The sequence below is a fragment of the Hippichthys cyanospilos genome, chromosome 2 (genome assembly GCF_059441005.1).
Source record: "Hippichthys cyanospilos isolate Australia breed blue-spotted pipefish chromosome 2, RoL_Hcya_1.0, whole genome shotgun sequence".
NCBI lineage: Eukaryota > Metazoa > Chordata > Actinopteri > Syngnathiformes > Syngnathidae > Hippichthys > Hippichthys cyanospilos.
This window is the reverse complement of record NC_142370.1, coordinates 32,168,710-32,194,074: the sequence shown is the minus strand read 5'-3', so window position 1 is coordinate 32,194,074 and position 25,365 is coordinate 32,168,710. Positions and strand designations below refer to the sequence as shown.

The 25,365-nt window shown below is 38.7% G+C and overlaps 4 protein-coding genes and 1 long non-coding RNA gene across 6 annotated transcripts in view; 3 read left to right on the top strand and 2 right to left on the bottom strand.

The window, feature by feature from the left end:
- Positions 1-94: 94 nt before the first annotated feature.
- Positions 95-3,767, top strand: atp5pb (ATP synthase peripheral stalk-membrane subunit b). The gene is made up of 7 exons (XM_088408937.1): positions 95-239; positions 981-1,017; positions 1,109-1,254; positions 1,442-1,605; positions 1,724-1,849; positions 1,972-2,151; positions 3,528-3,767. The coding sequence occupies exons 1-7, from the start codon at positions 95-97 to the stop codon at positions 3,603-3,605; spliced, it is 876 nt and encodes a 291-aa protein (XP_088265063.1). The 3' UTR covers positions 3,606-3,767.
- A 137-nt stretch (positions 3,768-3,904) lies between these two features.
- eps8l3b (EPS8 signaling adaptor L3b) lies at positions 3,905-15,152 on the top strand. Its single transcript, XM_088408933.1, has 18 exons — positions 3,905-4,152; positions 4,463-4,564; positions 5,691-5,815; positions 6,640-6,704; positions 6,772-6,930; positions 7,593-7,742; positions 8,936-9,021; positions 9,081-9,196; positions 10,114-10,232; positions 10,469-10,607; positions 10,685-10,755; positions 11,457-11,531; positions 11,780-11,925; positions 12,415-12,667; positions 13,450-13,563; positions 13,641-13,729; positions 14,593-14,725; positions 14,807-15,152. The coding sequence occupies exons 2-18, from the start codon at positions 4,527-4,529 to the stop codon at positions 14,846-14,848; spliced, it is 1,920 nt and encodes a 639-aa protein (XP_088265059.1). The 5' UTR covers positions 3,905-4,152; positions 4,463-4,526; the 3' UTR covers positions 14,849-15,152.
- Positions 15,080-19,320, bottom strand: LOC148428283 (glutathione S-transferase Mu 3-like). The gene is made up of 8 exons (XM_088408938.1): positions 19,154-19,320; positions 17,804-17,879; positions 17,657-17,721; positions 17,506-17,587; positions 16,213-16,310; positions 16,052-16,147; positions 15,865-15,975; positions 15,080-15,391 (listed from the first exon to the last, which is right to left on the bottom strand). Exons 1-8 carry the CDS (start codon positions 19,184-19,186, stop codon positions 15,296-15,298), a joined length of 657 nt encoding a protein of 218 aa, XP_088265064.1. The 5' UTR covers positions 19,187-19,320; the 3' UTR covers positions 15,080-15,295.
- The window catches only part of LOC148428282 (uncharacterized), a 19,012-nt gene continuing 12,111 nt past the window's right edge, over positions 18,465-25,365 (top strand). Inside the window, exons 1-2 of the long non-coding RNA XR_015864901.1 lie at positions 18,465-18,853; positions 23,328-23,405. This is a non-coding gene — a long non-coding RNA (uncharacterized LOC148428282). The remainder of the gene's footprint in view (positions 18,854-23,327; positions 23,406-25,365) is intronic.
- ampd2b (adenosine monophosphate deaminase 2b) overlaps positions 20,702-25,365 on the bottom strand; it is a 23,259-nt gene continuing 18,595 nt past the window's right edge. For both annotated transcript variants that reach the window (XM_088408931.1, XM_088408932.1), the window contains exons 13-18: positions 25,217-25,343; positions 24,977-25,140; positions 24,146-24,266; positions 23,826-23,999; positions 23,580-23,690; positions 20,702-22,612 (exon numbers count right to left, since the gene is read on the bottom strand). In XM_088408931.1, coding sequence (XP_088265057.1) covers positions 22,397-22,612; positions 23,580-23,690; positions 23,826-23,999; positions 24,146-24,266; positions 24,977-25,140; positions 25,217-25,343 — 913 coding nt within the window. In that variant the 3' untranslated portion in view covers positions 20,702-22,396. The remainder of the gene's footprint in view (positions 22,613-23,579; positions 23,691-23,825; positions 24,000-24,145; positions 24,267-24,976; positions 25,141-25,216; positions 25,344-25,365) is intronic.

Below are 25,365 nucleotides of genomic sequence, written 5' to 3'. Positions count from 1 at the left end.
GTTTTTAGACAGCTAAAATGACTTTTGTCGTTAGTCAAACACCGACGTCTAGCGGTCAAAGCTTGTAAGTGTAGGTTGTGTATGATCTCGCGAGATGTGGAGTGAAGTTCTCGTTTTGTCCGCCATAGTTGCTGCTCTTTGCAGAAGGGCACGAAGAGACCGAAACACGGTGCCCGGCGTAGCGAACAAATTGGCCCTTCATTCATCTAGCATGCTGTCCAGGCTTGTTTTCGTTTCAGGTATGGAACCTTGGAGTTTAAGAAGGGTACGCGGAACGGAAATTTAAACATGGCGCGACCAAGGATAAGCACAGCTTGTAGATAAAGCTGAAGGGTAAAGTGAAGGCCGCGCGTTGAATGAGTGACAAGCTAATGCTAGCTAAGGAGGGTGACTTCAAAATAACGCTAAACGCAAAGCAGATGCTGTTGGGAATTAGTCATTTGAGATTCTGTGGAGGTTGCTCATGATGTTTTGCGTTTCAGCATTCAATGCAATATCTTCGAAATTCACAGCAATACAGATAAGTGCGTTAGCATGTAGATGTCACCTTCTTGACAGCCTACGTGGAGATTGTTCACTTAACCTGTTCCGTTTTGCCACCACAATCGCATATTGTGATGTGCAATTTCTTAAATGCCGTTCATGTGTATTTTTTCAAGTTTCTCGCATTTATACATTCTTTTCAAAACGTTATATATTTATTATACATTGAGGCATACCACTTTGCTGTGCAGCGTTCCCTCGTTTATAACGGTGGTTACGTTCCCAAAAATACCCTCAAAGCCGAAATCCGCGAAGTAGAAATTGAATTTGTTTTGTTCTTTTCCTCTACTTTTGTTTTTGGTCCGACTTAGATAAAAACAGTGAGGCTTAGTAAGGCAGCACCAGGAGGGTTTGGGGTTCGTTTCGTAGTGGGTTACTTGGTGAATTAGGAAAATGGGCTTCAGTGTGTAATGTTGTTTGGTTTGTCTTGTTTGCAGCTAATGCCCTGAAAGGAAGTGGCCCCTTGGGAGCTGGGTATGTACCTAAAACAACGACGACACAATATCTTGCGCTGGTGATTTCTTCCCTTGTTTTTAACTGTTAGTTATTTTTCTTTCCCCTATAGCCTGGTCCAGGGGTCTCGCTGCCTGCATGCATCATCTCAGAGTCTGGCCCCTTTGCCCCCTCTGCCAGAGAAGGGAGGCAAAGTCCGTCATGGCATCATCCCAGAGGAGCTTTTTCAGTTCTTGTACCCCAAAACTGGAGTGACAGGTCAGTAGTATTCAACTGGAATTATATGACAAAATAACTAATTTTGTCATCTTAAAACTGGGTAAGTATGCAAAAATAATTTAAGAGGAGTGCAAATCTTTTTTTTTTCCCTCTCAGACTGCATATACTGTATTTTCATGGACTTGAGGAGGTTACTCTCCGACACTCAAAACATCTTGTCTTCTAGGACCCTACATGCTGGGCACGGGCCTGATCCTCTACATGCTCTCCAAGGAAATTTACGTCATCAACCACGAGACTTTTGCCGCCGCCTCCATCGGCGCCGTCATCATCTACGGCGTCAAGAAATTCGGCCCGAGTGTGGCAGCTTTTGCCGACAAGCTCAACGAGGTTGGCGGACCTCTCGGATGCGATCTCTTCATTGCATCGTCGAGCATGTTTGCTTGATTGTGAAATCGGCCCGGATTTGTTTGTAGTCTTGTTTTCAAGGTTCTCGATTTGTTTCTAGGACAAAGTGGCCAGAGCTCAGGAAGTGAAGGACGTAGCCATGTCCAGCCTGAATCAGGCCATCGAGAACGAGAAGAAGGAACAGTGGCGAGTGGAGGGCCGATCGATGCTCTTCGACACAAAGAGGGTGAGTGAACATTTCTCATCTGTTGGACGGATCTCTGGACATGACTTCCTGTTTTCTTTTAGCTAAACGTGACTACAGGATGCTCGTTGGTTTAGGTAGTCACATCGTCCTTTTCTCCTCAGAACAATGTAGCCATGCTGTTGGAGAGCACCTATAGAGAAAGGCTACACATGGTGACCAATGAGGTGAAGAGGCGCCTGGACTACCAGATTGCCCTGCAGGATCTCCAGCGCCGCATGGCTCAGGAGCACATGGTCAACTGGGTGGAGAAGAATGTCGTGAGCAGCATCACGCCTCAGCAGGTCAACTTTTTTTTTTTTTCCCCGCTCTCATCCGGCTCTCGCTAACTCAGGCTTTTACATGTGATTTTCTCAAGGCCAAACTGAGTAAAGTGGCCTATTGTAGCGCAGATTCAGTTTGAATATTTTTACATTGAGCGTTTGATTACTTTTTGTGCTTTATAGATTTTTGAGTTTTAGTTTGTTGTCGGGCTGGGCAATTCATCAAATTAAATCGGAATTTTTGAAAACAAGGTTGAAATTGAGATTAAACAAAAGTGGCAGAATAGGTACGAACTAATTGAGTGAATTTCATTAGTGACTTTCATTTAATGAAAGTGATCCTCCACTAATTTAGACTTTTTTTTTTAGCTGTAAAAAGATATTTTGTCTAATTAAGTCTTTTAGTGCCCGCTGTTTTTAGATGCTCGTTTAGCGTAACATTTAAAAATGTTTTAAAAACTGTACAAATGAGTACCTGGAATTGGCTGGATTTAAAAAAAAAAAGTAAAAATACGTCTTTGGGGTAGAATGACTTTGATAACTATATTTTTTTTGACATTCAATGAATTAGTGATGGGAAAACTGAAGCCTCATGAAACACTTGTGATTTTTTTTTCAGTGCTCTAGATGGTGCTCTTGGTTTAATGTTAAAGGCTAGTGCTTTAAAAATGCATTATATTTCCACTCCATCTAAGTCAACAGCTTCTACCCACAGGCCATCCGGATTCTGAACGAATCCCTCACGCACTAATCTACCTCATCACCAGTCACTTTAATGCACGCACACATGCGCCTTACTCATCCTGCACAGTGCAGGAAAGCAGTTAAATAAATCAGATTTTGCATTATCGTCCTCATTTGTATACAGTTTCTTCCACTCCATAATATGCTTGGAATGTAAGTCTATTCATTTGTTAGTAGTTCATTATTACGGCCCTTATTGCTCCATTACTGTTTTGGTTTTATTGCCTACTTTATTATTTGCTCGATCGTGGAACGTAGTCTGTTCCGGGAAGTGAACAGAATAAGAATGTCATTGTGTAGTATTACTATGCATATGACAATAAAACTCTTGAATCATCCTAGAGGAAGTAAAAATATCAAAAGAGTTTAATGAGGCTCCATTTGCCCATCATTACAACGAATATTTTTAAAACCGCATTCGAGCACAGAAAATCAACGCAGTACAGGTGGTCACTTTCAGTTGACAACAATTAGAAAATCGTACTTATTTTTTTTGTTTGAATCTAATGTCTTATCAGCTTCTCTACGATTCTTTACAAGGTGACATAGCGTGAGCTCCAGTGATCTATTTTTCCTCATAATTGCTTTGCACGTTGCCCCGTTGAACATCTCCCCAGTGTTTTCCTGACCTGCGCTTGTTCTCCGCTTTCCAGGAGAAGGAGAGCATCGCCAAGTGCATTACAGACTTGAAGGCTCTGGCTAAGACCACTCAGGCAAAAGCTGTCGTCTAAACTGTCAAGTTTCCCAACATCGCTCATTGTTTCAAAAGCAGGCGGGCACTTTTTCTTTTACGGATAAAACTATTGCCCCTTATAGTCTGTCTCTGTCACTCGTATGGGTGTGTACAGTATTTCCACATCAGATGAGTCAAATAAATGCTTGTCTTTACTCAACCTGAGTTTTGATTTTTTATTTAACACGATATTCAACGTTCTCGGTGTGGTTCGAATGTCTTATTGTTTCACTATCGTTTCCGGCCGCATTAAGTTTGCACTTTACCGAATAATTACACAAGCACGCGTGTTTTCCGAAGTCTTGGCAACCGTTGACCCTCGCGAGGAAACGCCAGTGTTTGAAAACCTTTGGACTCATAACTAACACCTCAAATAGCGTTCCGCCTTGGACAAGTGGCCAAGCCTGCTGATCTTTGATCACCTTGCATACAAGCAGGAAGCCATGACAATAGTTTGCGTTTTTCGACGTGTGAGGAAGACGCGTTCCCTACTTTGGAATAATGCCGCCGGAGCGAACCTGACAGATCGTCAAAAACCGCCGATGGTAATTCTTTTTCTAATTCCTGATTCTAAATGTTACATTTTTAATTTCTGGTCTGTCTACCTTTAATGTGGGCCAAGAAAAAATAAATGGAAAATCATCAACTGTATTTATTTAATAACACTTTGTAGTGTAATAGAAGGTTTTTCAAGTCAAAGAAATTTAAATTAATTTAGAGCTTAATCGTGTTTCCATTTGTTTTAACGTGTCCAAATATGTATTATTAACCTTCCTGTTTATCAAACAAATACTTGTGATACAATACATCATATGTTGACACGTTATAAACATTATCTAATGTGTTCCTTCCTAGGTTTATCGTGGGAGTGCTGTTTGAGATTTGACTTGGCGAAACCTCAAAAGATAAGATAAAAAATATGTTGGGAAACTCTAGGCCCTTTTCCTATTCTCCACGGTCAGTATCATTTTCTTACCAGGTGTAATTTCATTTTAAGCAATAACACATTGAAAATAACAATCTTGTAGTATTTATTCTACTTATTGTTCATTTTTATTTAATATGCACCAATCGAAGCAGCGCTCCTACTTTTGTTGTACCGTATATATATATGTATATATATATGTATATATGTATATGTACACAATAAAAACATATATATATATATGTTTTTTATATAATGTATATATATATATATATATATATATATATATATATATATATATATATGTACACAATGTAAAACATTTTATATATATATGTACACAAGAAAAAACATATATATATATATATATATATATATATATATATATATATATATATATATATATGTGTGTGTGTATATATATATATATATGTGTATATATATGTACACAATGTAAAACATTTTATATATATATATGTGTACACAATAAAAAACTATATATATATATATATATATATATATATATATATATATATATATATATGTGTGTGTATATATATATATATATGTGTATATATATGTACACAATGTAAAACATTTTATATATATATATGTGTACACAATAAAAAACTATATATATATATATATATATATATATATATATATATATATGTATATACACAATGTAAAACATTTTATATATATATATATATATATATATATAATTTATATTTATATTTAGTTTCGTTTCTGGGGTGCTTGCTCACTTGCCAAATGTAATTTATTGGTGCTATTATCCTTTTTTTGAAATTTTGAGCTAGCCAGTAATTTTTTCTGGCCCACTGTTATGAAAGAGTGAGGCTAATTAACATAACCACGCCCACATTTAGTGTCTGCACTAATGACATGATACACTTGGCTGACTATTATCATATCAGCTCTTCAAAACTGATTAGCACGCCTTATCGTTAACTCACAGTGTTACAGCATTAGCTTCTGATAATTATCACAACTGAATTCAATTCTAAATTTAAACTTTTAATCGCTCATTGAAGGTAAATGTATAGCGGGAATCACTGTATTGTGATATTCACTTTGTCCTTCAAAACACACACAACAAAGTGTGTGTTCAGACAAAGAGCTTCATTTATGTTTCAGGGGGTTCCCTCCAGAAGAGCTACCTTCTGCGTCGAGGTGGGCTTTCCAGCAAGATGATTCCAGAAGGTTCTCACCTCAGAGCTCTCAGAGAAGCCTGCCCAAAATGAGTGCTAAATCCATATACAGTATGTAGACACATGACGAAACACCTCTTCAATTGTTCTCCAAAATCCTTCATATCTAATGATGGAAATTCCTTAGATTTTTTTTTCTTTTTCTTTTGTGATATCATAAAAAAATGAGAAAAAAACATACTAGGGAGCTGAAATTTCCAGCAGATGATCAAAACATGTAAAATTTCAAAATGCAACGATTCTGACATTTTTAGGTGATTGCAGCTGGACGTTCGAGATTTTGTGTGTAAAAATAACCATTGTCCAAATTTTGAACCATATAAAACCATTATAATTCCAATTTTTGAAATGCATTTTAATTGGATGTATTAGTTGATTTTCCTGTGATTTTTGTAACATTCCGTTGAGAGGCAGTCAGACTAAGTCAGCACACAAAAATTGTTTAGTTGACGTATTTCATCGCTATAATTAATGGTTAATGGCTATGTCTTTATCACTTCATTTTTAATTTTTTTTGTGGGTGTTAACAAGTTTAACCTACAGTAAATATGTATGGATAGAACTGATGCTTTTGAACAATTTTGAGTGGTTGAAGGAGAAAAAATATTCATAAATAACTTTAATTATTACACCTTTAGAAGCCTTTACAAAATTAGGAAAAAAATGCAATCTTTGTATAGTTTGTATAGTGTATGTATAGTTTGCAAAGTGTGCACAAGGGTTAAAGAGATATTTACATTTAGTTTTTTTTTCAGAAGAAAAAAGTAAATATCGTTTGCACAACATATTTTTTTCGGACATGTATATGTCCGAGACACAGATCTGCTATAGTGAAAGGTCCCCGGTTGTGAAAAATGTTTACGTTTTGCGTCAAGTGCAGAGAAAAGAGTACTCGGAGGTCCTGACCAAGCAGTCCGACAATCTCAACGTCAGAGTGGAGGTAAAGTCAAGGCCGCGCGCGACAAACCGGGGACGGTCCTCCGCCTCACGCTCCGGTCCCCACGCAGCACCTCCTGACCTGCGAGCTGGATGGCCAGCAGCTGACCACTGCGGACGACTGCGTGACCAAGCTCAAACGACTGAACGCCAAAGGTCGCCTTTGGCCTCAGGAGATGATCATGGATGCTCAAGGAGGCTACTTGCTGCTCCTGGACAAAGAGAGCAAAGTAAGTAACTTTGGTCATCTGTTTTCTACCCTGCTGTTGAGCTTTGAATGTTTAATTGCAAGTTATTTTTACTGACCAGATTTTAAAGAAGTGTCATTGCAATAAAATAAGTTATATTGTAAGTTGATTATATATTGTATATAGGGGTGGCTTTGCAAAATACAATTGAGAAGCACTGCACCGGACAAAGTAAATGTAGGGGTTTTTTGTTTTGTTTTTTCAGGCACTTTGATGCACTTTTTTCAGTTTTAGACTAACCTGCAACCTGTTTATATATAAAAAAGTAGTTAACAGTTGTTGAAGGTTGATTGATATTGCTTTTCTCTTTTGTTAATGTTTTTTTTTTCAAAACAAAAGTTTAACCCTAACCCTCTTTATAGTTCACAATTTTGTTTTTTTTTCGTCAGTTTTAGGCTAAGCTTTAACCTGTAAACACTGTAAATACTTTAACAAAAACAGAATAAAACTCATCTGTGTGAATTCTTCATATTTTTTGTGTTCATATCCATAAGTTACATATTTTCAGTCAAAGATGCAGTAGGATAATGTTGAAAAACAGGAGTGCAGTACAGCCTTTCTTCGTCATTCCTCGCTGCACGCACGTTCACGTTTGACCTCCGTCTTCTAATCTGATGTCCGCCCTGCTCATTTTTGCCTTAAAGATCGAGTTGGAGGTCATGGCGCTGATCAACATCCAGCAGACCAACGCTGTGTTGGACAGCTGCGCTTACGACTCCCTGCTGTTGCTCACCGTCAGGGAACGCAGCAAACGCTTCCCCCAGGTCTTCATTTTCCAGTGTGAGGAGACGGGGGTGAGTCCTCGTCCGTCAACGAACGAGAGAGACGTTTTTCAGACGGGTGCTTCACTTTTTTTTTTTCGCAGTGTTGCACCATATGCGGCCATCTTGAAAATTCCTCCAAAAATGCAGTATCAATTTCAAAATCAGCTGCAAATAACAACCATTTAAACATTTTTTTTAACCTGTGGAGTTTTTGTTAATTGCCGAATCAGATGGAAAAAAATGGTTTTCCTGTCCCTTAAAACATATAAATACCAATAAACTAAGAAAAAGTTATTGTTTTGGTCCATGTCAGAAAAAAAGGTAAAATTTTTGATTACATGTACCGTATTTTCCGCACTATAAGGCGCACCGGATTATAAGGCGCACCCCAATTAATGACGTATTTTAAAACTGTTTCCATATATAAGGCGCACCGGATTATAAGGCGCACTCTCAATTAATGACATATTTTCAAACTTTTTCAATATTAAATTCAAAGTAATAACAATAACTCTAAACTCTCAATAGCATATTAACTCAATGTCAAAATGAGCAACCTTGTTCAACTGTAAACACACAAAAGAAACAGGTAAAGCTTACTTGATCACTTCATCCCCCATCTACGAATCCAATCTCAATATTCATCCATATATAAGGCGCACCTGATTATAAGGCACACCATCAGTTTAAAAAAAAAACAACAACTGGCTTTTAGGTGCGCCTTATAGTGCGGAAAATACGGTAAATAGGCCACTTAGTGAAATTTGAGTTTTTTTGTGCTTGTTTTGGTTTCATATTTCGGAAATCGAATTTCACATTTTTGGACTCCACGCCCACATTGAGAATAACACAAAATTTTTACAATTTTATATTCAGTTTTATTTTGTATGACACTCTCACAAACAGTGCATTTAGTGGTCGCCTCCTATTGGCCCCTGCTAAAAATGTCCAGACACCGGTCACGCAATCGGAAACTGGGCCCGATGGGAAGCGGGGTGAAAAGATCGGGTTCAGGAAAATGTCACGTCATCGTCTTTATTATTTCATTTTTCATTTTTAAAAACTACACACAAATATTGCCTAAAAAATGTTTACTACAGTATACAACATGGAAACATAGCCAGAAACTTTGGAAGCTAAAACTGCCACACCCGAAATATAGAGAGTGTGGTGTATATTGTTTTATTGTATTAATCTCCAATTGATTTTTGATTTCTCAACAGGCAGACCTCCTCAAGAGTGACCTCGATAGGTGTGTCCAAAAGGGAGGCGCTCCTGTGGAGCCACGGCCAGAGCAACCAGTCGTCAGGTACGCTAGCCCCGCCCATAAACAAAGTTTCAGACAAATGACTCCGCCTTGTTTTGCAGGCGTAATCTTGATAACATTATGGGCCTTCAAGCTCCTGGAAGCTTCCAGCAGGTTGAACCTCCACCTGTACAAGAAAGAAACTCACCGCTCCCGCAGTGGTCCAATAGAGAGACAAGTAAGCGGACTTAGAGGACACTTGGTAGCACAAATAACCCTTTCTAAAAAAATTAAATCCCAAAGTTTTTAATAAGTCCAGACATTCCGTACCAGTTTTTTATTCATGTTTTTTGACTTTATTTTTTCCAAACAGTTTTGCTTATGCAGGGTGCAAAATGCCTGATATTAAATGAAGCACTTTAGTTGGTTAAGTACTTAAGCAATCGATTCAGTATGTAAGTATTAAAATAATCTAATTTTTCACATGATCGAGTAATAAAGTAATCAATTACTTTACAGTTAGTTTGGTTAGTTACTTACTAACGTTATTCATTTCTTTAGTACTTTAGTACATAAAGTACTAAAATACTAAAGTAATCAGTTACCTCTTGTACTTTAGAACTAAAACTAAAATATTTGGCTATTTAGGTACTTAAATACTAAGGTAATTGATTTTGATAGACTGTAAAATGCTGAAGTTTGATTACTTTAGTACAGTGCTTTAGTTACCTAAAGTTTGATTACTTTAGTACTTAAATGTCTACCAAAATCAATGATTATAGTACTTATTACTTCAGTACTTAATTACACCTGGATTAATTTACTACTTTGTTATGTAATTTATATATTACTTTAGTGCTTGATTACCTCTAGTAAGAAACAGTTTCATGGATTTAGGTGCTAAAGTACTAAAAGTAATCAGTTATATGGTACTTAATTAATTTAGCACCTTTAGACCCCCTTCCTTTAGCCAAACACTTGGGAAAAAGTTGAAAAAAATATAAGTACATAATTGAGTTTGAATGTCTGGACACTTATAAAACGTAAAAATACGTCTTTGGGATTGAATGAGTCGCTCTGTTTCCCTTATCGGGTAGACAATTTGTCTTTGGCAGAGTTCTAACTTTGCTTTCTCATTTTTAAAAAAATTCAAAGCCATTCCACCTCCTCCTCGCTTTTACGCCCCACAAGAGGAAGCCGGGTACCAACGTGACCTCGGCGGACCCCGCAATCCCCCGGAGGTTGCCGGGCCGACAGATGTGGAGCGGAACACGGTAAGTTGACGTGTATTCATCACGGGCAAAAATTTGCCATTGATTCAGAATATTTTGTATTTGATGTAAGCAACTCAATCAATCAATCCCAAAGGCACCTTTTCACGTATTTCAAGCCCTGGTGCGGATTTGTACTTCTTTCAAGTGTTTGCATAAATGAAAGTTTATAAATAGCTGGTACGAAATGAATTCTTTAGTACTGTACTTAAGTACTGACTTTGATTCCATCCCTGCAGGAGATTTTAAACCACGTCTTGAATGATCTGGAGATCTTCTTGGGTAAGGTGGTCACCTTGACAAGTTCCACGCCAACGCCGTCCGACCGAAGCAAAAAGAGAGGCGTGTTTGCCAAAAAGAAGAACGACAAGAATCCAAGTAAAGTCCCATTTCCCGGTTTACTTGGCGTCTGAAACGGAGTGCGCATAAAACTTAACGTGTTCTTCTGCCGCCAGCCGCTCGTCTGCCCCCTGCTCGGGAATATATCGCCTGTCTCCAGAAAATCAAATATGGATTCAATTTATTGGTATGTAAGCAGATTTCCCACCTGAGCGCATACATTGTGTGTGTGTGTGTGAGCGTGTCTTGGTTTTTGCCACAAAGTGGAGACCAAATAATGGATTTCAGTCTTTGTAGGGACCATTTTGGTGGGCCCCACATGTTCAGACCTTTTTTTCTGAAAGTCAAGACTTGCTGTTAGTGTAGGTTTAAATTGTGCTGTGGTTGAGGTAAGGGTTAGGTCAGTGCTTCTCAAATAGTCCCGGCGGGGACACTGATGCCCCGAGGGAAAAGGCTTTATTTTTGTCATGTGAAGTATTGAAATCTTTTTTTTTTTTTTACATTTCAGGCACTTTGATGCACTAGGTTATTATTTTTTTTTTTCAGTTTTAGACTAAGCTGTAACGCTTAAAAATAATTGACAGTTGATAATGAATGTTGCACTTTTCTTTTGTTAATGTTAAAAAGGCTAAGGTATACTTATGCGGTATTTTATCGATGATAATAATGTTATTTATAGGCGGCGCGTCAAGTGGGGGTGGGGGGGGGGGGGGGTGGCGAAAAGTTTTCTCTACTGGGGTGCTTGGCAAAATTAAATTGAGAAGCACTGGATTAGGTAATAATCTCCGACGTTTAAGGTTAGGTGTAAGGGGCTAGGAAAATGCCTCATATCATTGACATGTCCCCACTATGATCGAAAAACCTCTGTGGATGTGTGTATTTCAACAGGGTCAGCTGGATGGCTTGCTGATCAACACCAGCGCCGCAGACTACATCCACTTTTTCTTCAGCAGCTTAGCAACAGTGAGTGATTCATCACAATAATGACTTTCGATATCTCCACGAAATAATCGATTACTTTAATAATCAAGTACTAAAGTAATTGATTAGTTGAGTACTACCAGCCATTTTTAGACCCTCAACGCTTGAAAACAATGGGAATTAAGTAATAGATAACTGTTGTGATCGATTGTCTTGGACTCTTAAAAATCAGATGAAGATTATACTCGTAAAATCCACCGCAAGAAAGTTTGCCTTTGTTTCCCGCGCAGATCGTGCCTCACTACCATGCCCACGTGCCCCCAACCGTGATTTCCCCCCTGCTGACGGAAACGTCTTTGCGGCTGCTCAGACAGGTGGTCAGCCCGGAGGAGGACCAGCTCTGGAGGTCTCTGGGAGACAGCTGGAACATCCCCAGGTATAAACACCAACAAACTCAAAAGTTAGGGAGCAAATGAATAGAAAATGTGTGGCTGGAAACAAAAACCAAAACATAAAAAAAAAAAAAAAAATCACCTTCTGTAGGGGGACTGTCCAAATGTTCCCAATTTTTTTTTTAAACATATTTCAACCTCTTTCTGAACAGCTCACCTAAGAGATATGATATCCCAGAACGCACCCTAATATTGGGCGTGGACTGCTGATAAGTTGAAACCATTACATTGTTTTCATAACACATGGAACATTTTCTCTTCTGAACTCACCTGGAGGTGAAGGAATGGATGCCATGGAAACGGAAAAACAAAACAGTCATCTAGTCCCATGAGCTTTTTGCATTCAAATCTTCACAACAAGACTCTTGTTTGAAACATGGACATCATTATTATTGTGTACTGTATAGGACGATGCTGTACAATAACAATAAACACATTCTATTCTATTCCGCCGCTGTTTTCTATCCACGCAGGTCCCGGTGGCCCGATGATGACGTCCCGCCTTACATCCCGGAATTCTACGACGGATGGCAGCCGCCGCCCCCCCCGCAAAAGGCCGGCCTTCTCCCTTACCAGAACGGCCAAGGGAGCGGGAGCCGGAGCGGCAGTCAGCGTTTAGCGCCGGGACCGCCCGGCGGCTACGGCAAGGAACAAATGCGGGTCATTTATGACTTCATGGCACGCAACAACAGGGAGCTCAGTGTTATGAAGGGCGAAGTGGTTGAGGTGAGATGACGTTCACTGTGGTTGTCACTGAAAAAAAAAAAAGGAAATTTGTGAAAAAAAGTCGCCTCCAATTGAAAGAAAATTAAGTGTAGAATTAGAGTATACCAATATCTCTAGTTTTATTTTCTGAGATAAAGGCCTGGTTTTGTGAAAACGCATCACTTTTTTGCTGAGCGTTTTTGTTAATTATTGACTTAAATGGAGGAGCAATTTATTTTGTGGGGCATTTTTTTTTGCAGGTTATTTCCATAAACTTGAAGCAGTCTAGTTTTTAATCAAAGACAAAATCAAACGCATCAAATGATATGACAGTATTATCATAATATTTGTTCTGACATTTATTTATGTTTAATGCGTGGTTGACCTTTTTTCTGAGTTTGAAATGTCCGAGCATCATTGAATGCACCATACCACCTCAGGTTAGCAGCTATGCAAGACTTGTGCATGTTACATGCGATGACAGTATGGCTGACAAATGGTTTCTAATCGTCCTTAATCGACGATGAAATATGATTTTGAATGTCAGCGTGTTGATATTGGTAGCTGTGCTATGTAATGGCAATAAATAGGAGTCGTGGGTACAAGTCAAGGTAATTTGAAAAAAAAAAAATCAGAATAAAAGCTTGTTAATGCTATTGAATTGTCCTCCACTTGGCATATTTATTTTGAAGATGGCCAACGAAAGTGCGTTTTTGGAGTCTTATGTTGTTGTCATGTCAAAGTGCAGCAAATAATCATAAACGAAAAAAAACAACAAATGACTTGTTTTGCTTTTTCTAAAGGTGGTTCAGAGGTCCAAGCAATGGTGGCTTGTGCGTAACAACCGCGCCGTGGAAGGCAACGTTCCTCAGAATGTTCTGGAGCCCCTGGGGAGCGGCTTGCCTATGGAAGAAATGGTACATTCCTGTCTCCGTAAAAGAATGTTGTCATTTTCCCAAGGTGTGTCATTCACTTTTTCTCCTCCTTGGCACAGCGCCCACCTCGCGGTCCCCCGACTCTTGACGTGGTCTCATCACCTGCAGAGGTCAGAGCATGGCTGCAATACAAAGGCTTCTCCAAAATGTGAGTTGTTTGACCCAGAACGGGCTTGTTTTTTTGCAGTGCCATGCCGCACACACAGGAAGTTCTTGTTTGGATGGGGAAACGTTTTAAAACACGAAATAAAAGGCAGCCATTGAAACAGTAAATGTCAGTAATAAGGGGGTTTGCTATCATATTGTTTTTAGAATGTCAAATTGTGTCCATTTTGGGCATAACTGCTCGTTAGGGGTGGAAAAGGTAATAATTATGCAACCACTGGAAGGGGGGGGGGGTGCAAGAAAGTAACATTTGAATATTTCATGGTTAAATTTGTGGCATCCTGAGAAAAAAAGGAAACAAGCACAATTACACGATAAATATCATCATATGGATATGTGTACATGCCAACCGAATTTTGACCAGTTTTTTCCCCCTTTTTTGTTGTACATTGACAAACAATGTGCTGGAAATATGAGGTCGAAATTTTCTGAACTTCATAGCTCTGTGAGATCTTATGAGAAAATTGCAAAACAAACTTTTACAGCGTAAAATTCGTTGTTATTGTGTATTTCACGCTTCAAAAGCGGATTTCAAAATAGCTTGACGTAGTCGAGCTGCTAGCAAAATTGGCTAACAAGTAAACACGTAGCCTGTCATTTTCCAATCATGCCTATTGTGAAGCTACGTCATGAACTTTCACTTAACACTTCCTGCCACGCCTACAAAATAAAAGTCTTCGCTCAGGTCAGCTTTATTGTGACATTTGGCGACAACGGCGCATGTTACGTCGCGCTTGTCATTTTGTCTGTCATTTTCGTGATGGAAATCCATCATGGCGACGGAGAACTTGAATCCCGGTGCCTTTTTGTAAGCATGATGATGATGTCGCGCTTTGTCTGGAGCAGCACCGTGTCCAGCCTCGGGATTCTGACTGGAAAAATGCTGCTGCAGATGGGCAAGGATGAAATGAGGATAGTGTGCCCAGAAGAGGGAGCCAAAGTCTTCTTTCAGCTTCAGGCCATTAAATCAGCTATTGCCGTAAGTGCCATGCATGCATGCACGCGCATCGACACAAACATGCTCAGATTGACTCATTTTAGGAATTTTTTTGATCCACAGCTTGCCAGTGAACCATCAGCCCCGTATAGCGGCTACTACTAATGACCAACTGCATTTTTTTCTTCTTCTGTCTTCATCAGAACGTTTCTCCAATACTTTCGCGTCATGAATCCTAAATTCCAAGTGGAACATATTTTAAATGCGTATGCCTTGATCTAGTTCCACATTAATGAAGAAAAAATGGATCCGAAATTTTGTATAGGGGGAAATCACACGTTGTTGAATTTATTTATGGACATTGAGACATTTATTCTAAGACAGAAGTCAATAAAGTTGCAAACTGAGAATCCAACTTTAATCTGGTGGACATTCAAGCAGTGGAAATAAATGTAGTGCTTAATTCCAAGTGCTTAATTCATTTTTTCACCATTACAAAATAGTACCATCTTTTTTGATGCAGGACGTCGTGGAAGAAAATAGAACATTTTAGAAGACTGTTGAATCTTTCCGAAGAATATTTGCACTTTTTTTTTTTTTTTTTTAGACTTTTTACTCTTTTATGTTGCCCCATTTGGCCATCTTGTTGTTGACAGGGGTCTTGATGAATCGTTTTGACTTCATGTAAGCTGCAATCTTGTCCAGTGCCTGCAACAGCGATAGAAAAAGTGATTGACTCACACCGTGAATCAAAATGAACTCCTTCAATCGCAGACATATGTTTATATATTCTTTTAAACCTTCAAGTACTATTACATAAGCGCAGTATGTTTTTTCTTTTCAATTGTTTGGCTCAAGTAGGGTCTAAAAAAATAGTTGGTGATTTAAATATTAGTATAGTAGAAGTATGGCAATCGATTACCGTTGGTACTTTTGTACCTATTTCTTTCGGTACTAAAGTAAATTCTGAATTCAAATTCAAAAAAATTTACTTATCTCTTTAAAGACCCTAAAAAATACTTTTCGATGCTAAAATAACAAAAGCAATAGATTACTTTAAGCGCTTGATTGGTTTAGCACTTAATTACAACTAAATTACCCAAAGTAATCAATTACTCTAATGCATAAAGTTTAATAATGACTTTAGTTCTTAATGACCTTATGTAATCAATTCCCCTCACCTCGAAACGATCCAGAAAGCCTTTGAGGTTCTTGAAGTTATCCAGGCAGGTGGGATGAAACATCCTGTGCTGGTCCAACAACTCATACATGATGAAGTCCACAAAAGTCATCTGTTACAGAGAAAGTCATTTTCACCATTGCCACTTTACTTATGAGCACGCTCCGAGCAACAAAGCAAATAAACACCTTGTCACCAGCGAACCACTTTCGCTCTCCCAAGAAGTCGGAGAACTGCTTGAGTACACCAGGCAACGCTTCCAGGTACCCGGGCTTCATCTTGTCCTGAAATCATTTCAGATTAGAAACTGCGGGATAGAAGATTTGCGCGCGTGGAAAATTCTACTCACAAAGTCGGTGTAACACAACCTCACAAAGCCATTCCGAAAGTCCATGGCCTGGTTTTCCAGGATGTCCACTCGGACCTTCTCGTCCTCGCTCTCCCCACCTGGGATCGGATGTAGGACAATGCAATTGACTAAAGGTTACTGAAGAGAAAGCACAATTGCGTGGGGGATAAGGGGGAGGAGTTTGTTTTAAACCCTTTTGGGGACCGAGGCATCTTGTGAAGGACATGACACGTTAGCGTGGCTAAACCAATAAATATGTTGCATTTTGATGGTGTCGCTCACTTCCGGGAGAGGATTGGATGAAGCTTTACTCATTGAAATCAAGTTATTACATGTAGCACGAGCTTTTTGGCCTTTTTGGATCTTACAAGATGTCTCCTTAAAGAAATAAAGCAAACATAAGTGCTCAAAACACGTTAGACTTTCTGTATATTTTTAAGGGTTGGAAGAGATAACATTGGAAGTTATTTTGAAAATATATCACGTCATCATTCTGGAGGAATTTTTTTTTTTTTTTCAAACTAGTACGACAAAGCGGACCTTTGTGTGCTGCGGTATCACTAGCGCTTGCAAAATTGACTCAACAAGCCGCCTCTGAAAATTATAAGATGGCAATCGCTTTTTTATTTATTTATTTTTTAAACCTGGTCATGCATGGAGGATAAAGAGGAGATCTATTGTCTGAAAAAATGCTAACAAGTCACGGGGCACTGTGACTTGCTGAGAAAAATTCAACAAAGAATGTTATTGTATTTACTTAAGTATTAATCAATTTGTACTGAACATGGTGCACATTCTTTCATATTCCAAATATTTAATATAAGTCCTGTAAATCACTTATTACTAATTTCAAATCGATGTATAGATATATGGAAAAAAAGGGTCTGTTTTGAGTTACGCGGTTATAAGTCGACCTCCCTAAAATGGGGTTTGAAATTAAGGAAAAGAAACTCGACTTGTACTCGGAAAAATTCGGTAATTGAATAGAGAATGTCCCTGTGTACTGCAAATCCAGTCCACGATTTCTTTGTGACCTGACTTGCGCAGTCATATGGCAATGCCAAGTGAAAAATGGCCGTCGGTGGCTTCACGAACACTTGTAAGCAGCGATGGGAAAACGAAGCCTCGTGAACCACTTCGATTTTTTTCCGGCCCTCTAGATGGTGCTCTTGGTTTAAAGTTAAAGGCCAGTGCAAGTTAAATGTATTACATTTACTGTACACCACATCTTTAAGCCAAGAGTCCCATCCAAATAATAAAAAAAATATCAAATGGCTCACGATATTCACTTACACATATTGTGCTTCCGAGCAATGTATCTCATGATGGCGTTGCTCTGCACTATCTTCCTGTCGCCGTCCTCCAAATAGGGTAGCTGCAAAAACAATGCGGGTGGTAAAAAAACGCTCCAGTCCTCACGAACGTGCTGCCGGTCGTCACTCACGTTGGGAAAGTCCATTCCCAGTTTGTGCTTCTTGTCAAACCAGCAGCTCTTGTCATAGTTGGGACCTGCGTTCGTGGGGAGAGGTTGACTACGCAAGCGATTTGGACAAAACACGACATTGGGTTTTTGTTGAGCGGGGTGCATTACCATCACCGCATTGATAGTGCAAGTCCTCATATGGCGTCCCAGTGTACTCCAGCAGCAGGCGGATAGGCTGGGCCAACTGGATCGTAAATACAAGGACAGGAATATTTTGTTGTCGTTTAATATATGTATTACATCATATTTCATTTGGATTCATAATGATACTGCTATTATTGTCCATAGAGAATATCCTAGGGTTTTAACCCAGGGGTTAAAAGTAGCTTTGTTTATTTTGCATTCAATAGCGTGCACAGACTGTGTTCATAATGGTTACCGTGGTGCATAATCTTAATCAGTATAAAACCTGTCACTCACTTTTATGGTAACTGAATAGACAACAAAGAGAAACAGAGCCAAACATGCTGTGATTGTATTTTGTGTACATTTTTGTGGCTTTTCCCATTGAGTCCTTTAACGTGTTGGAACTTGCTCACCACACAGATAAAAAGGGATAGAATTGCGTATACAAATGTTACATCACTATGTGTATTGTAAATGATATACTTCCCTATTGTATATTTGATAGCGGCATAAAGGTTTGATTTATCATTGCGGTGATTGGATGGGGTAGATCACGTGGCTAACACGGCCTCATGGTTAGAGGGCAGTGAGACATGTGACCTACAAAGTCTTCATGTGACCAAAAAGAAAGAATTTGGGGATAAAAACGCAAAAGTTTAGTTGAAACACACAACGTATAAATTAAATTACAGTAAATTTTGTAGGGGTATAGCGTCCTTGAATCATCATTTCAAAGTATAAAATATTATCCGTAAATTCTTAGTTATTTTTTTTAACTCTTCCGTTTAGGCTACTTTTATCCATGCAAGTAAAATTAATTTAATATTTTTATTTTTTTGTAAAAGTAATTTAATATAAATATATACATTTTTTATAATGTCAGAAAGTCCTACTTTTTTTGCACGTAAATCGTTTTTTAACGCAAATCACACCAACAAATGGTTGGAACTGTCGTAATCCACCAAATTTTGCTCCCAACGGCAAATAAAAGCAAGCGTTTGGGATCGACGATCGTTGTGGACAACCAGCCAGGTAAAAGATTCCCCACTCAACATGTTTGTACACAAAATCACATTTTTTTCAAAGTCGCCTAAACATAAGAAACACACGAGGCAATTCATTCAAACAATTGCACGTCTGTGAGGCGTTTAGTAACAATCACGCGTTAGCTTTAGCCTTTAGCTTACAGCCTTACACAATGCACAATTTTGTAAAATAAAGTCTTTTCTCGAGCCTTGTTTTTTACGACAACGACTAACTCCTGCACAAGTGGCGAAGTAAATGCACTTTTTGCACGGTCATGAGAAAAGTTGAACAGATTACGTCACTCACCCCACGAATGTCCCAGTAAGCTAGTTTCATCATGGTTTATGGATTGGAGTTCTTGAGTCGATCGGTGCTTGGAGAATTTCTGTGAGGACCAGGACGGGTGCCTTTGTTTTCTACTGTCAAAGGCAGTCTGCACAAATCGAGGTGGGCGGAGTTAATTCACCAAACCGGTTCAACGGTCTCGATTTTCTTTTTAGTGATATCTTGAATGGTTTCATTCATTGTGTTGGCATTTCCAAGTTTTGACATTCTAGTGCTTGTATAAGAGCGGATATGTAAACTACTTTTAAGTATACATTCTGTGCTTTTATTTCAAAATAAGCCTAATAATGATGTCATCCATTTACTAAGCGCCCTCTAGCGGTGTAATAAAGAATCAACGCGTAATTTTAGTTGCGTTCAACTTTTAAATTCAAAACTTGAGTGTTTAATTCTCCAAAATATGTTTGAGACATCTATGTAGTATGTTTTTTTTTTTTTTTTACTGTTCTTTATGGTGATCTTGACGTGTAAATCACAAAACAAATAGCCAAAGCAAAGAATAAAAACCTCACACACATTGCAAAAGACAAAACACGACAGCAAAAAAAAATAATCATAAAATAAAAACGCAGATAAAATCAGTTGCCAAAAAAGCAAAAGCACATGACATAAAACAAAATGCAACTGCAAATCGGGACTCCCAAACAAACAAAACATTAAAGGCAAGCAAGAAAAACAACAACTCCAAAACAATACAAAACACAAAATGGAACATCATATAACATTTGTGATTTGCATTTCAGGGCCACCATATTTCTTCTCCATACATTTGAAGTAATCATTTTTAAGTGTTTTTTTTTTTTGTAACCTATTTAAGCAGTGTCATTGTTCAACTTCAAATTGTCACAATGTTGCATATATTTTTAAGGTAACTGAACTAAATTCTTGCTTATGCATATTTATATTTATGCATATTATGATACTGTTTTCTAATTATTATATTATAGGTGGTACTTTTTGCATGGATAGGACTATAAATTGTTTAGATTTGTGCATACATACTGAATATATGTGAGCACGTTGCCATAGGAGTCGAAATCCATTGAGAAACCTTTTTTAAATACTCATTTGCGGAATCGTCAACTATTCCCATATATTCACGCATAGAAATAAAGGCTGATATAAATTTAGCACAAACAGCAAATCTTGTCAAGGGTAACGCTCCGGAGATACGATTCGTTGACAAATACGTTGGTTAGATTGTGTTATCATTTCATCAGAAGCAGGTGAGTCTGAAATAAGCGCGATTGTGCAAAAGGTGCTGATTGTGAATGACACTGCAAAATTCAAATTCAATGTAAACATTGAAATCCTTTTCCGGCCTGCGAGTCTTATACAAGTCACTTCAATAGACTGTGTTTTCAGTTACTTGTTTGTTTTGGTAAGCTCATAAAAAATGTCACTTGGACTAATTCTATTTGCGCTCGGGGTTGGTCCTCATCTCCAGTTTCAGTGAACAAACAAGCATCGGAGTTGATATTCTGAACGATTTAAAAACAAGTTACACACTTGAATGTGAACCTTTATTTGTACATCAACACAGACGACACAAACTCATATTTGCGCAAATAAGCACAGCGGAACACCCGTGAAAACACAAGTGTTCGTGTAACGTGTACATCCAAGAAAATCGACGCTGTTACGAAAGATCCTCAGCGGACTTTCATTTCCTCAAAAAAATGAACTTACTGATGGCTTTGGCCACGTTGACCTCGTGCAACGGGGCGAGACTGCGGCGACGTAGCGCGCGTCATCGTACGAGCGGCACAAGTCGACAAAGATTGCTTTTCAAACAGCTACCGGAAAGACGGGGGCGCGACCAAAACGAGCAGCGACGACATGTCGAGTCTAGAACAAATGGCAGTTTACAACTAGGCACAAATATAAAAATAAAATGATTTGGAGACTTCGCAGTGGGAACAACTCATGGAAATGAACAATTAGCTAACACAGGGGTGTCCAAAGAAAAAAAAAAAGGATGCTGGAGCCATTTTTTTTTGTTTTCATAATTTAAAAAGCACATAAACATCAGTCAATGTTTTCTATTCATTACAATGTTTTTTTTTTTAGCTTTCTGTAAGGCAAATAGTTTCCCGTCTCTACATTTAAAACCAAAACAGAGGCAATTGCTAAGCGTTTTAGTAGTTGCGTGAGAATCATTCATATGATATGTTCATAATTTGAACCTTAACACAGAGCAGAAAGGGGAGGAAACCAATTCTGGTTGTTAATATTGTTATCTACCACTGCTGCATATTTAAACAAACTTCACAGGAGGGCTGGGCGATAAATTGAATGATTTACAAGACATGCTTACAATAGAAACATGATGTTGTTTTTTTTAAGGGAGAGACATTTTTAATATTCAAAGGAAGAACCAAAGAGGGAGCCATTTTTAGCAGTAAAAAGTTCATATTTTATCTATCATTAACTCTTTGAGCGCCTCACATTTTTAGAAACTGCTTTAGCTTAACGCTTGAAAAAAATATATACAATAATATATATAATAATGTATATATCAATAAGTACTTTGGATTGAATGTCTGGGCTCGTAAACATGTAAAACGACGTCTCTGGACTTTGATAAATTAATTATTTTCACGTACAATGAATACATTTAAAAATACAATTTCCACTTGCTGTCAACTGAAAATGGAATCACACGTGAAGGTTCAGGTTATGACCTGACTTTGACTGTCACATGACCAACAGGTGAGCCAGGATTGGGCGTTACCCAAGCCTTCAACGCAGCTGATTTCATTTTCAGTTGCCAGCTTGTAGAAAGTTCTGCAAAAGCCATGAATTTGAAGTTTTTGTTAAAACTAGTTTTAAATGAGTATTTATTCTTTTTAGTCTAAATATTTTCCCACCGGATTTTTAAAAAAATAAATCAGAATCAGAAATCAGAAATTTGAATAAATGGTTGTTCGTCTCATTAAAATGAATTGAAATCATTTGATTTTATTTTTATGTTTTATTTTTTTGCCACATTGCACAGCCCTATTTTGAAGTTTCAAAGAAAAAACATAGTAGCAAATGTCTTTTTTAGGATATTTCGCGGGGCCGCTTAAAAATTGATGGTGGACCACACTCGGCCCCCAGACCTTAGTTTGAACACCCCAGTGCTAACACATTATCTGCCCTTTCTTGATATGCCACAGTGGTTTAACTGGAGTTATGAAGCAGGGGAACATCATTGTTAGTTCATTGCTTTCCTCGCGTGGCAGCCATGCACAGACTCTCTTCCTCCTCGATGGTGTCCAGCTCGTCCGTGCGAATGGCTTGCGTTATTAAATTGAGTTCCTCGCACATGGTCTCGTAGCGATACGCCACTCGGATGTCGGGGACGTTAGTGCGCCGGATGTCGTTGCTTTCTTGACCTTCTTTGACGTAGTCCGGCCCCAGCCAATAGCTCTTCACCTAAACCGAAAACACATTTTTTTTTTAAAGGAACATGTTTTGTGTTTGATTAGTTTTGGGACAGGCTAACCTAGTGCTGTATTGACGTCACATGAGTAAATAAAAAAACAAAGAAAATAAAGGATAGCTAGATACTTTTTTGTTCGTTCTTTCTTTCTGTTTTATTTCAATCAGCCAATCAGTCTGATTTTCTAATTTTGTGGAGCATTTTTTGTAGGTTAATCCCGGTTCTTATCCACGGTTTTTATAATAATAGTATGACACTATTGGCGAGTATTTTGATTACAGTTGATGATGTCAAATGTGTTAATAGATCGATACAAAGCCCATATTGTTGATATTCGCGCAGTTATGAACGTTTAATGCATCGACGGCTATTTTTCTGCATGAGTTTGAAATTTCCAACTGCACCTGGATGCATCATACGTCTGGTTGAGATTTGAGCAATTCTAGTGTAGGCTAATTGATGGCGGTGTGTTGACATTGATTGCAATACAAAGTCGTGGCAATAATTTGGGATCAAGCAGTCACGAGGAGTGTCAAGCTAATCGGAAAGCAAACAATACTCCGAGGAAAAAACTTCAAAATAAAAGTCCGATTAGGCTATTACGTTGACGTGCATGTATTATCGGCGTGTTTACTTCGAAGTTCACGTCTCTGTTTGATCAATGCAAGCGATGTACAGTTACAAGCAATTACATTTTTGTTCCACTAGATGGCAGAAGATACAAGGAACCGGCGTTTTCATTCATGCAAAGCTTTGTGATGAATCAGCACTCCACGCAGTACATTTGTGAGTAACTCGAGATCAGATTGATTCACTGTAAATGCTTATGTGACATTTTTGTTTAGTGGTATGCAGTTACATTTTTTATAAAGTAAACGACTCAGCAAATGTTGGGAAACACTAGAATATCCAACAGCACATTTTTTGTTCGTTTGTTTGTTCATGTGGTGTGACGGGTACCTTATGAGAAAATCCGCTCATCAGCACACTGTTTCTGGCCAACTCACACATATCACAAGAGCTCAGCTTCCACACCTGAGCGGCAATGCTGTACTCCTCCATCAGCGGCTCCTACAAAGGAAGTGCGCACAGAGCTCCTGTATCCATTAACAAAAGCATGTACCCTGTGGGCTGCTATACAGTTCGTTCCCCTCACCTCCAAAAAAGTGCCATACGTTCCATATAGGTGGCTGTGTGTGTGCTGACCTTAGTAAAGTGAAACTGCAGGGGGTCATCCGTGGACAAGGAGACCATGAGGCCTCTGGAGAGGTACTCTGGAAGAGGGTTGCGATGGTAACTCAGGAAGAGACTGTTATTGCTGAGCGGGGACATGGCGATGCCAATCTGAGCCAAATAGTACAGATATTGAAGCACGGGAGCCTGCGGGGCAGATAAGAAATGATCCATTAAGGATACGCCGCAGCTTTGCTTTTCCATTCGGATTTCCTTTATGGAGGCGGCCGATCGGCTGAGCGAACGCGATGGCCGTCGTGCCCTCTGGGCGTCCTGGGTATTGTGGGTCCCACCTTCCGAAGCAGCAGCCCGTGAGAGATGTTCTCCGACAGCATGAAACCGGACACCAGGTGATGGATGGGGCCTGCTTCGCCACAGTGAGGACGGAGCACCAGGCTGTGGAAGCCTCGCTGCCTGGATTGAAACATAAACAAATTAAAAAGTTCATATCTGGAATTTCTAGACCGTTTAAGATGGCGGCCCTGTAGTGCAAAATCGAGAAAACAAATAGCTAAGCAAAAATAATAATTTAAAAAAAGGTGATCGCAAAAAAAAAACAACACAAGGATAAAAGACAAAACACAATGGCATATTAAAAATCAGAAAAAGGCAGGCAAAAGAATTGTTTTGAAAAAAAAACAACAAAAACACATAAAAAAAGATAACACACAAGTGCAAATCGGGAATTGTAAATGTGTGAATAACAAAAATAAAAAAATACATTACAAAAGACAAAACAGTATTAAAAAAATCATCTGAAAAACATGAGCACAAAAAAGAAAATGACAAAATAAGTATCAAGTTTGCAAGTGTGTTTTATCTTTTGTATTGCGTCTTGTTTTTGTTTACAACCTTTCTTTTGTCTGCTTTTTTTGTTCGTGATTGTGATTATCCATTGTGTTCTGTCTTTTGTAATGTAATGTGAGTTTTTTTCCTTTTTTTCACGCTTTTTTATTATTTTCTTTAACCGGATTTATTTTGCACTTTAGGGCCACCATATTTTCATGTGAGTGAGGACATTTGATTTTAGCTTCCAAACAATTGACTGGTCCAGCACTGTACATCCATTTTATATTATTATATTATATATATTATATTATTATTATATTATATTTTATATTTACCTGCGCAGGTGATTGAGAACGGTCATGTTTGCATACATATAGTAGAGGTAGTAGGAGTAAGGCGGATTGTCCTCCTCCGTCCAGCTGGCCGGCAGCGGGCTGTCCAGGTTGAAGATATGCTGCTCCGGTTTGGACTCGTCATCCACGCTGTCAAAACCCACAACCTGCAAGGAGGACAAAAAAAAAAAGGTGACTTTCAGGCGTTGTATGAAATCATCCGACCTGAACGGGATTCCGTACGTGCTGGAGGAAGAGGTGCAGCTCGGGATGTGTGCCCGGGTCGATTGTGACTTCGAACAGAGGCAGGAAGATGTTCTCCAGCATCTCCTGGAAATTGGACAGCTGCTTCTTGGTGTGGTACACGTCGCTTAGGGGGAAAACAAAAGGGA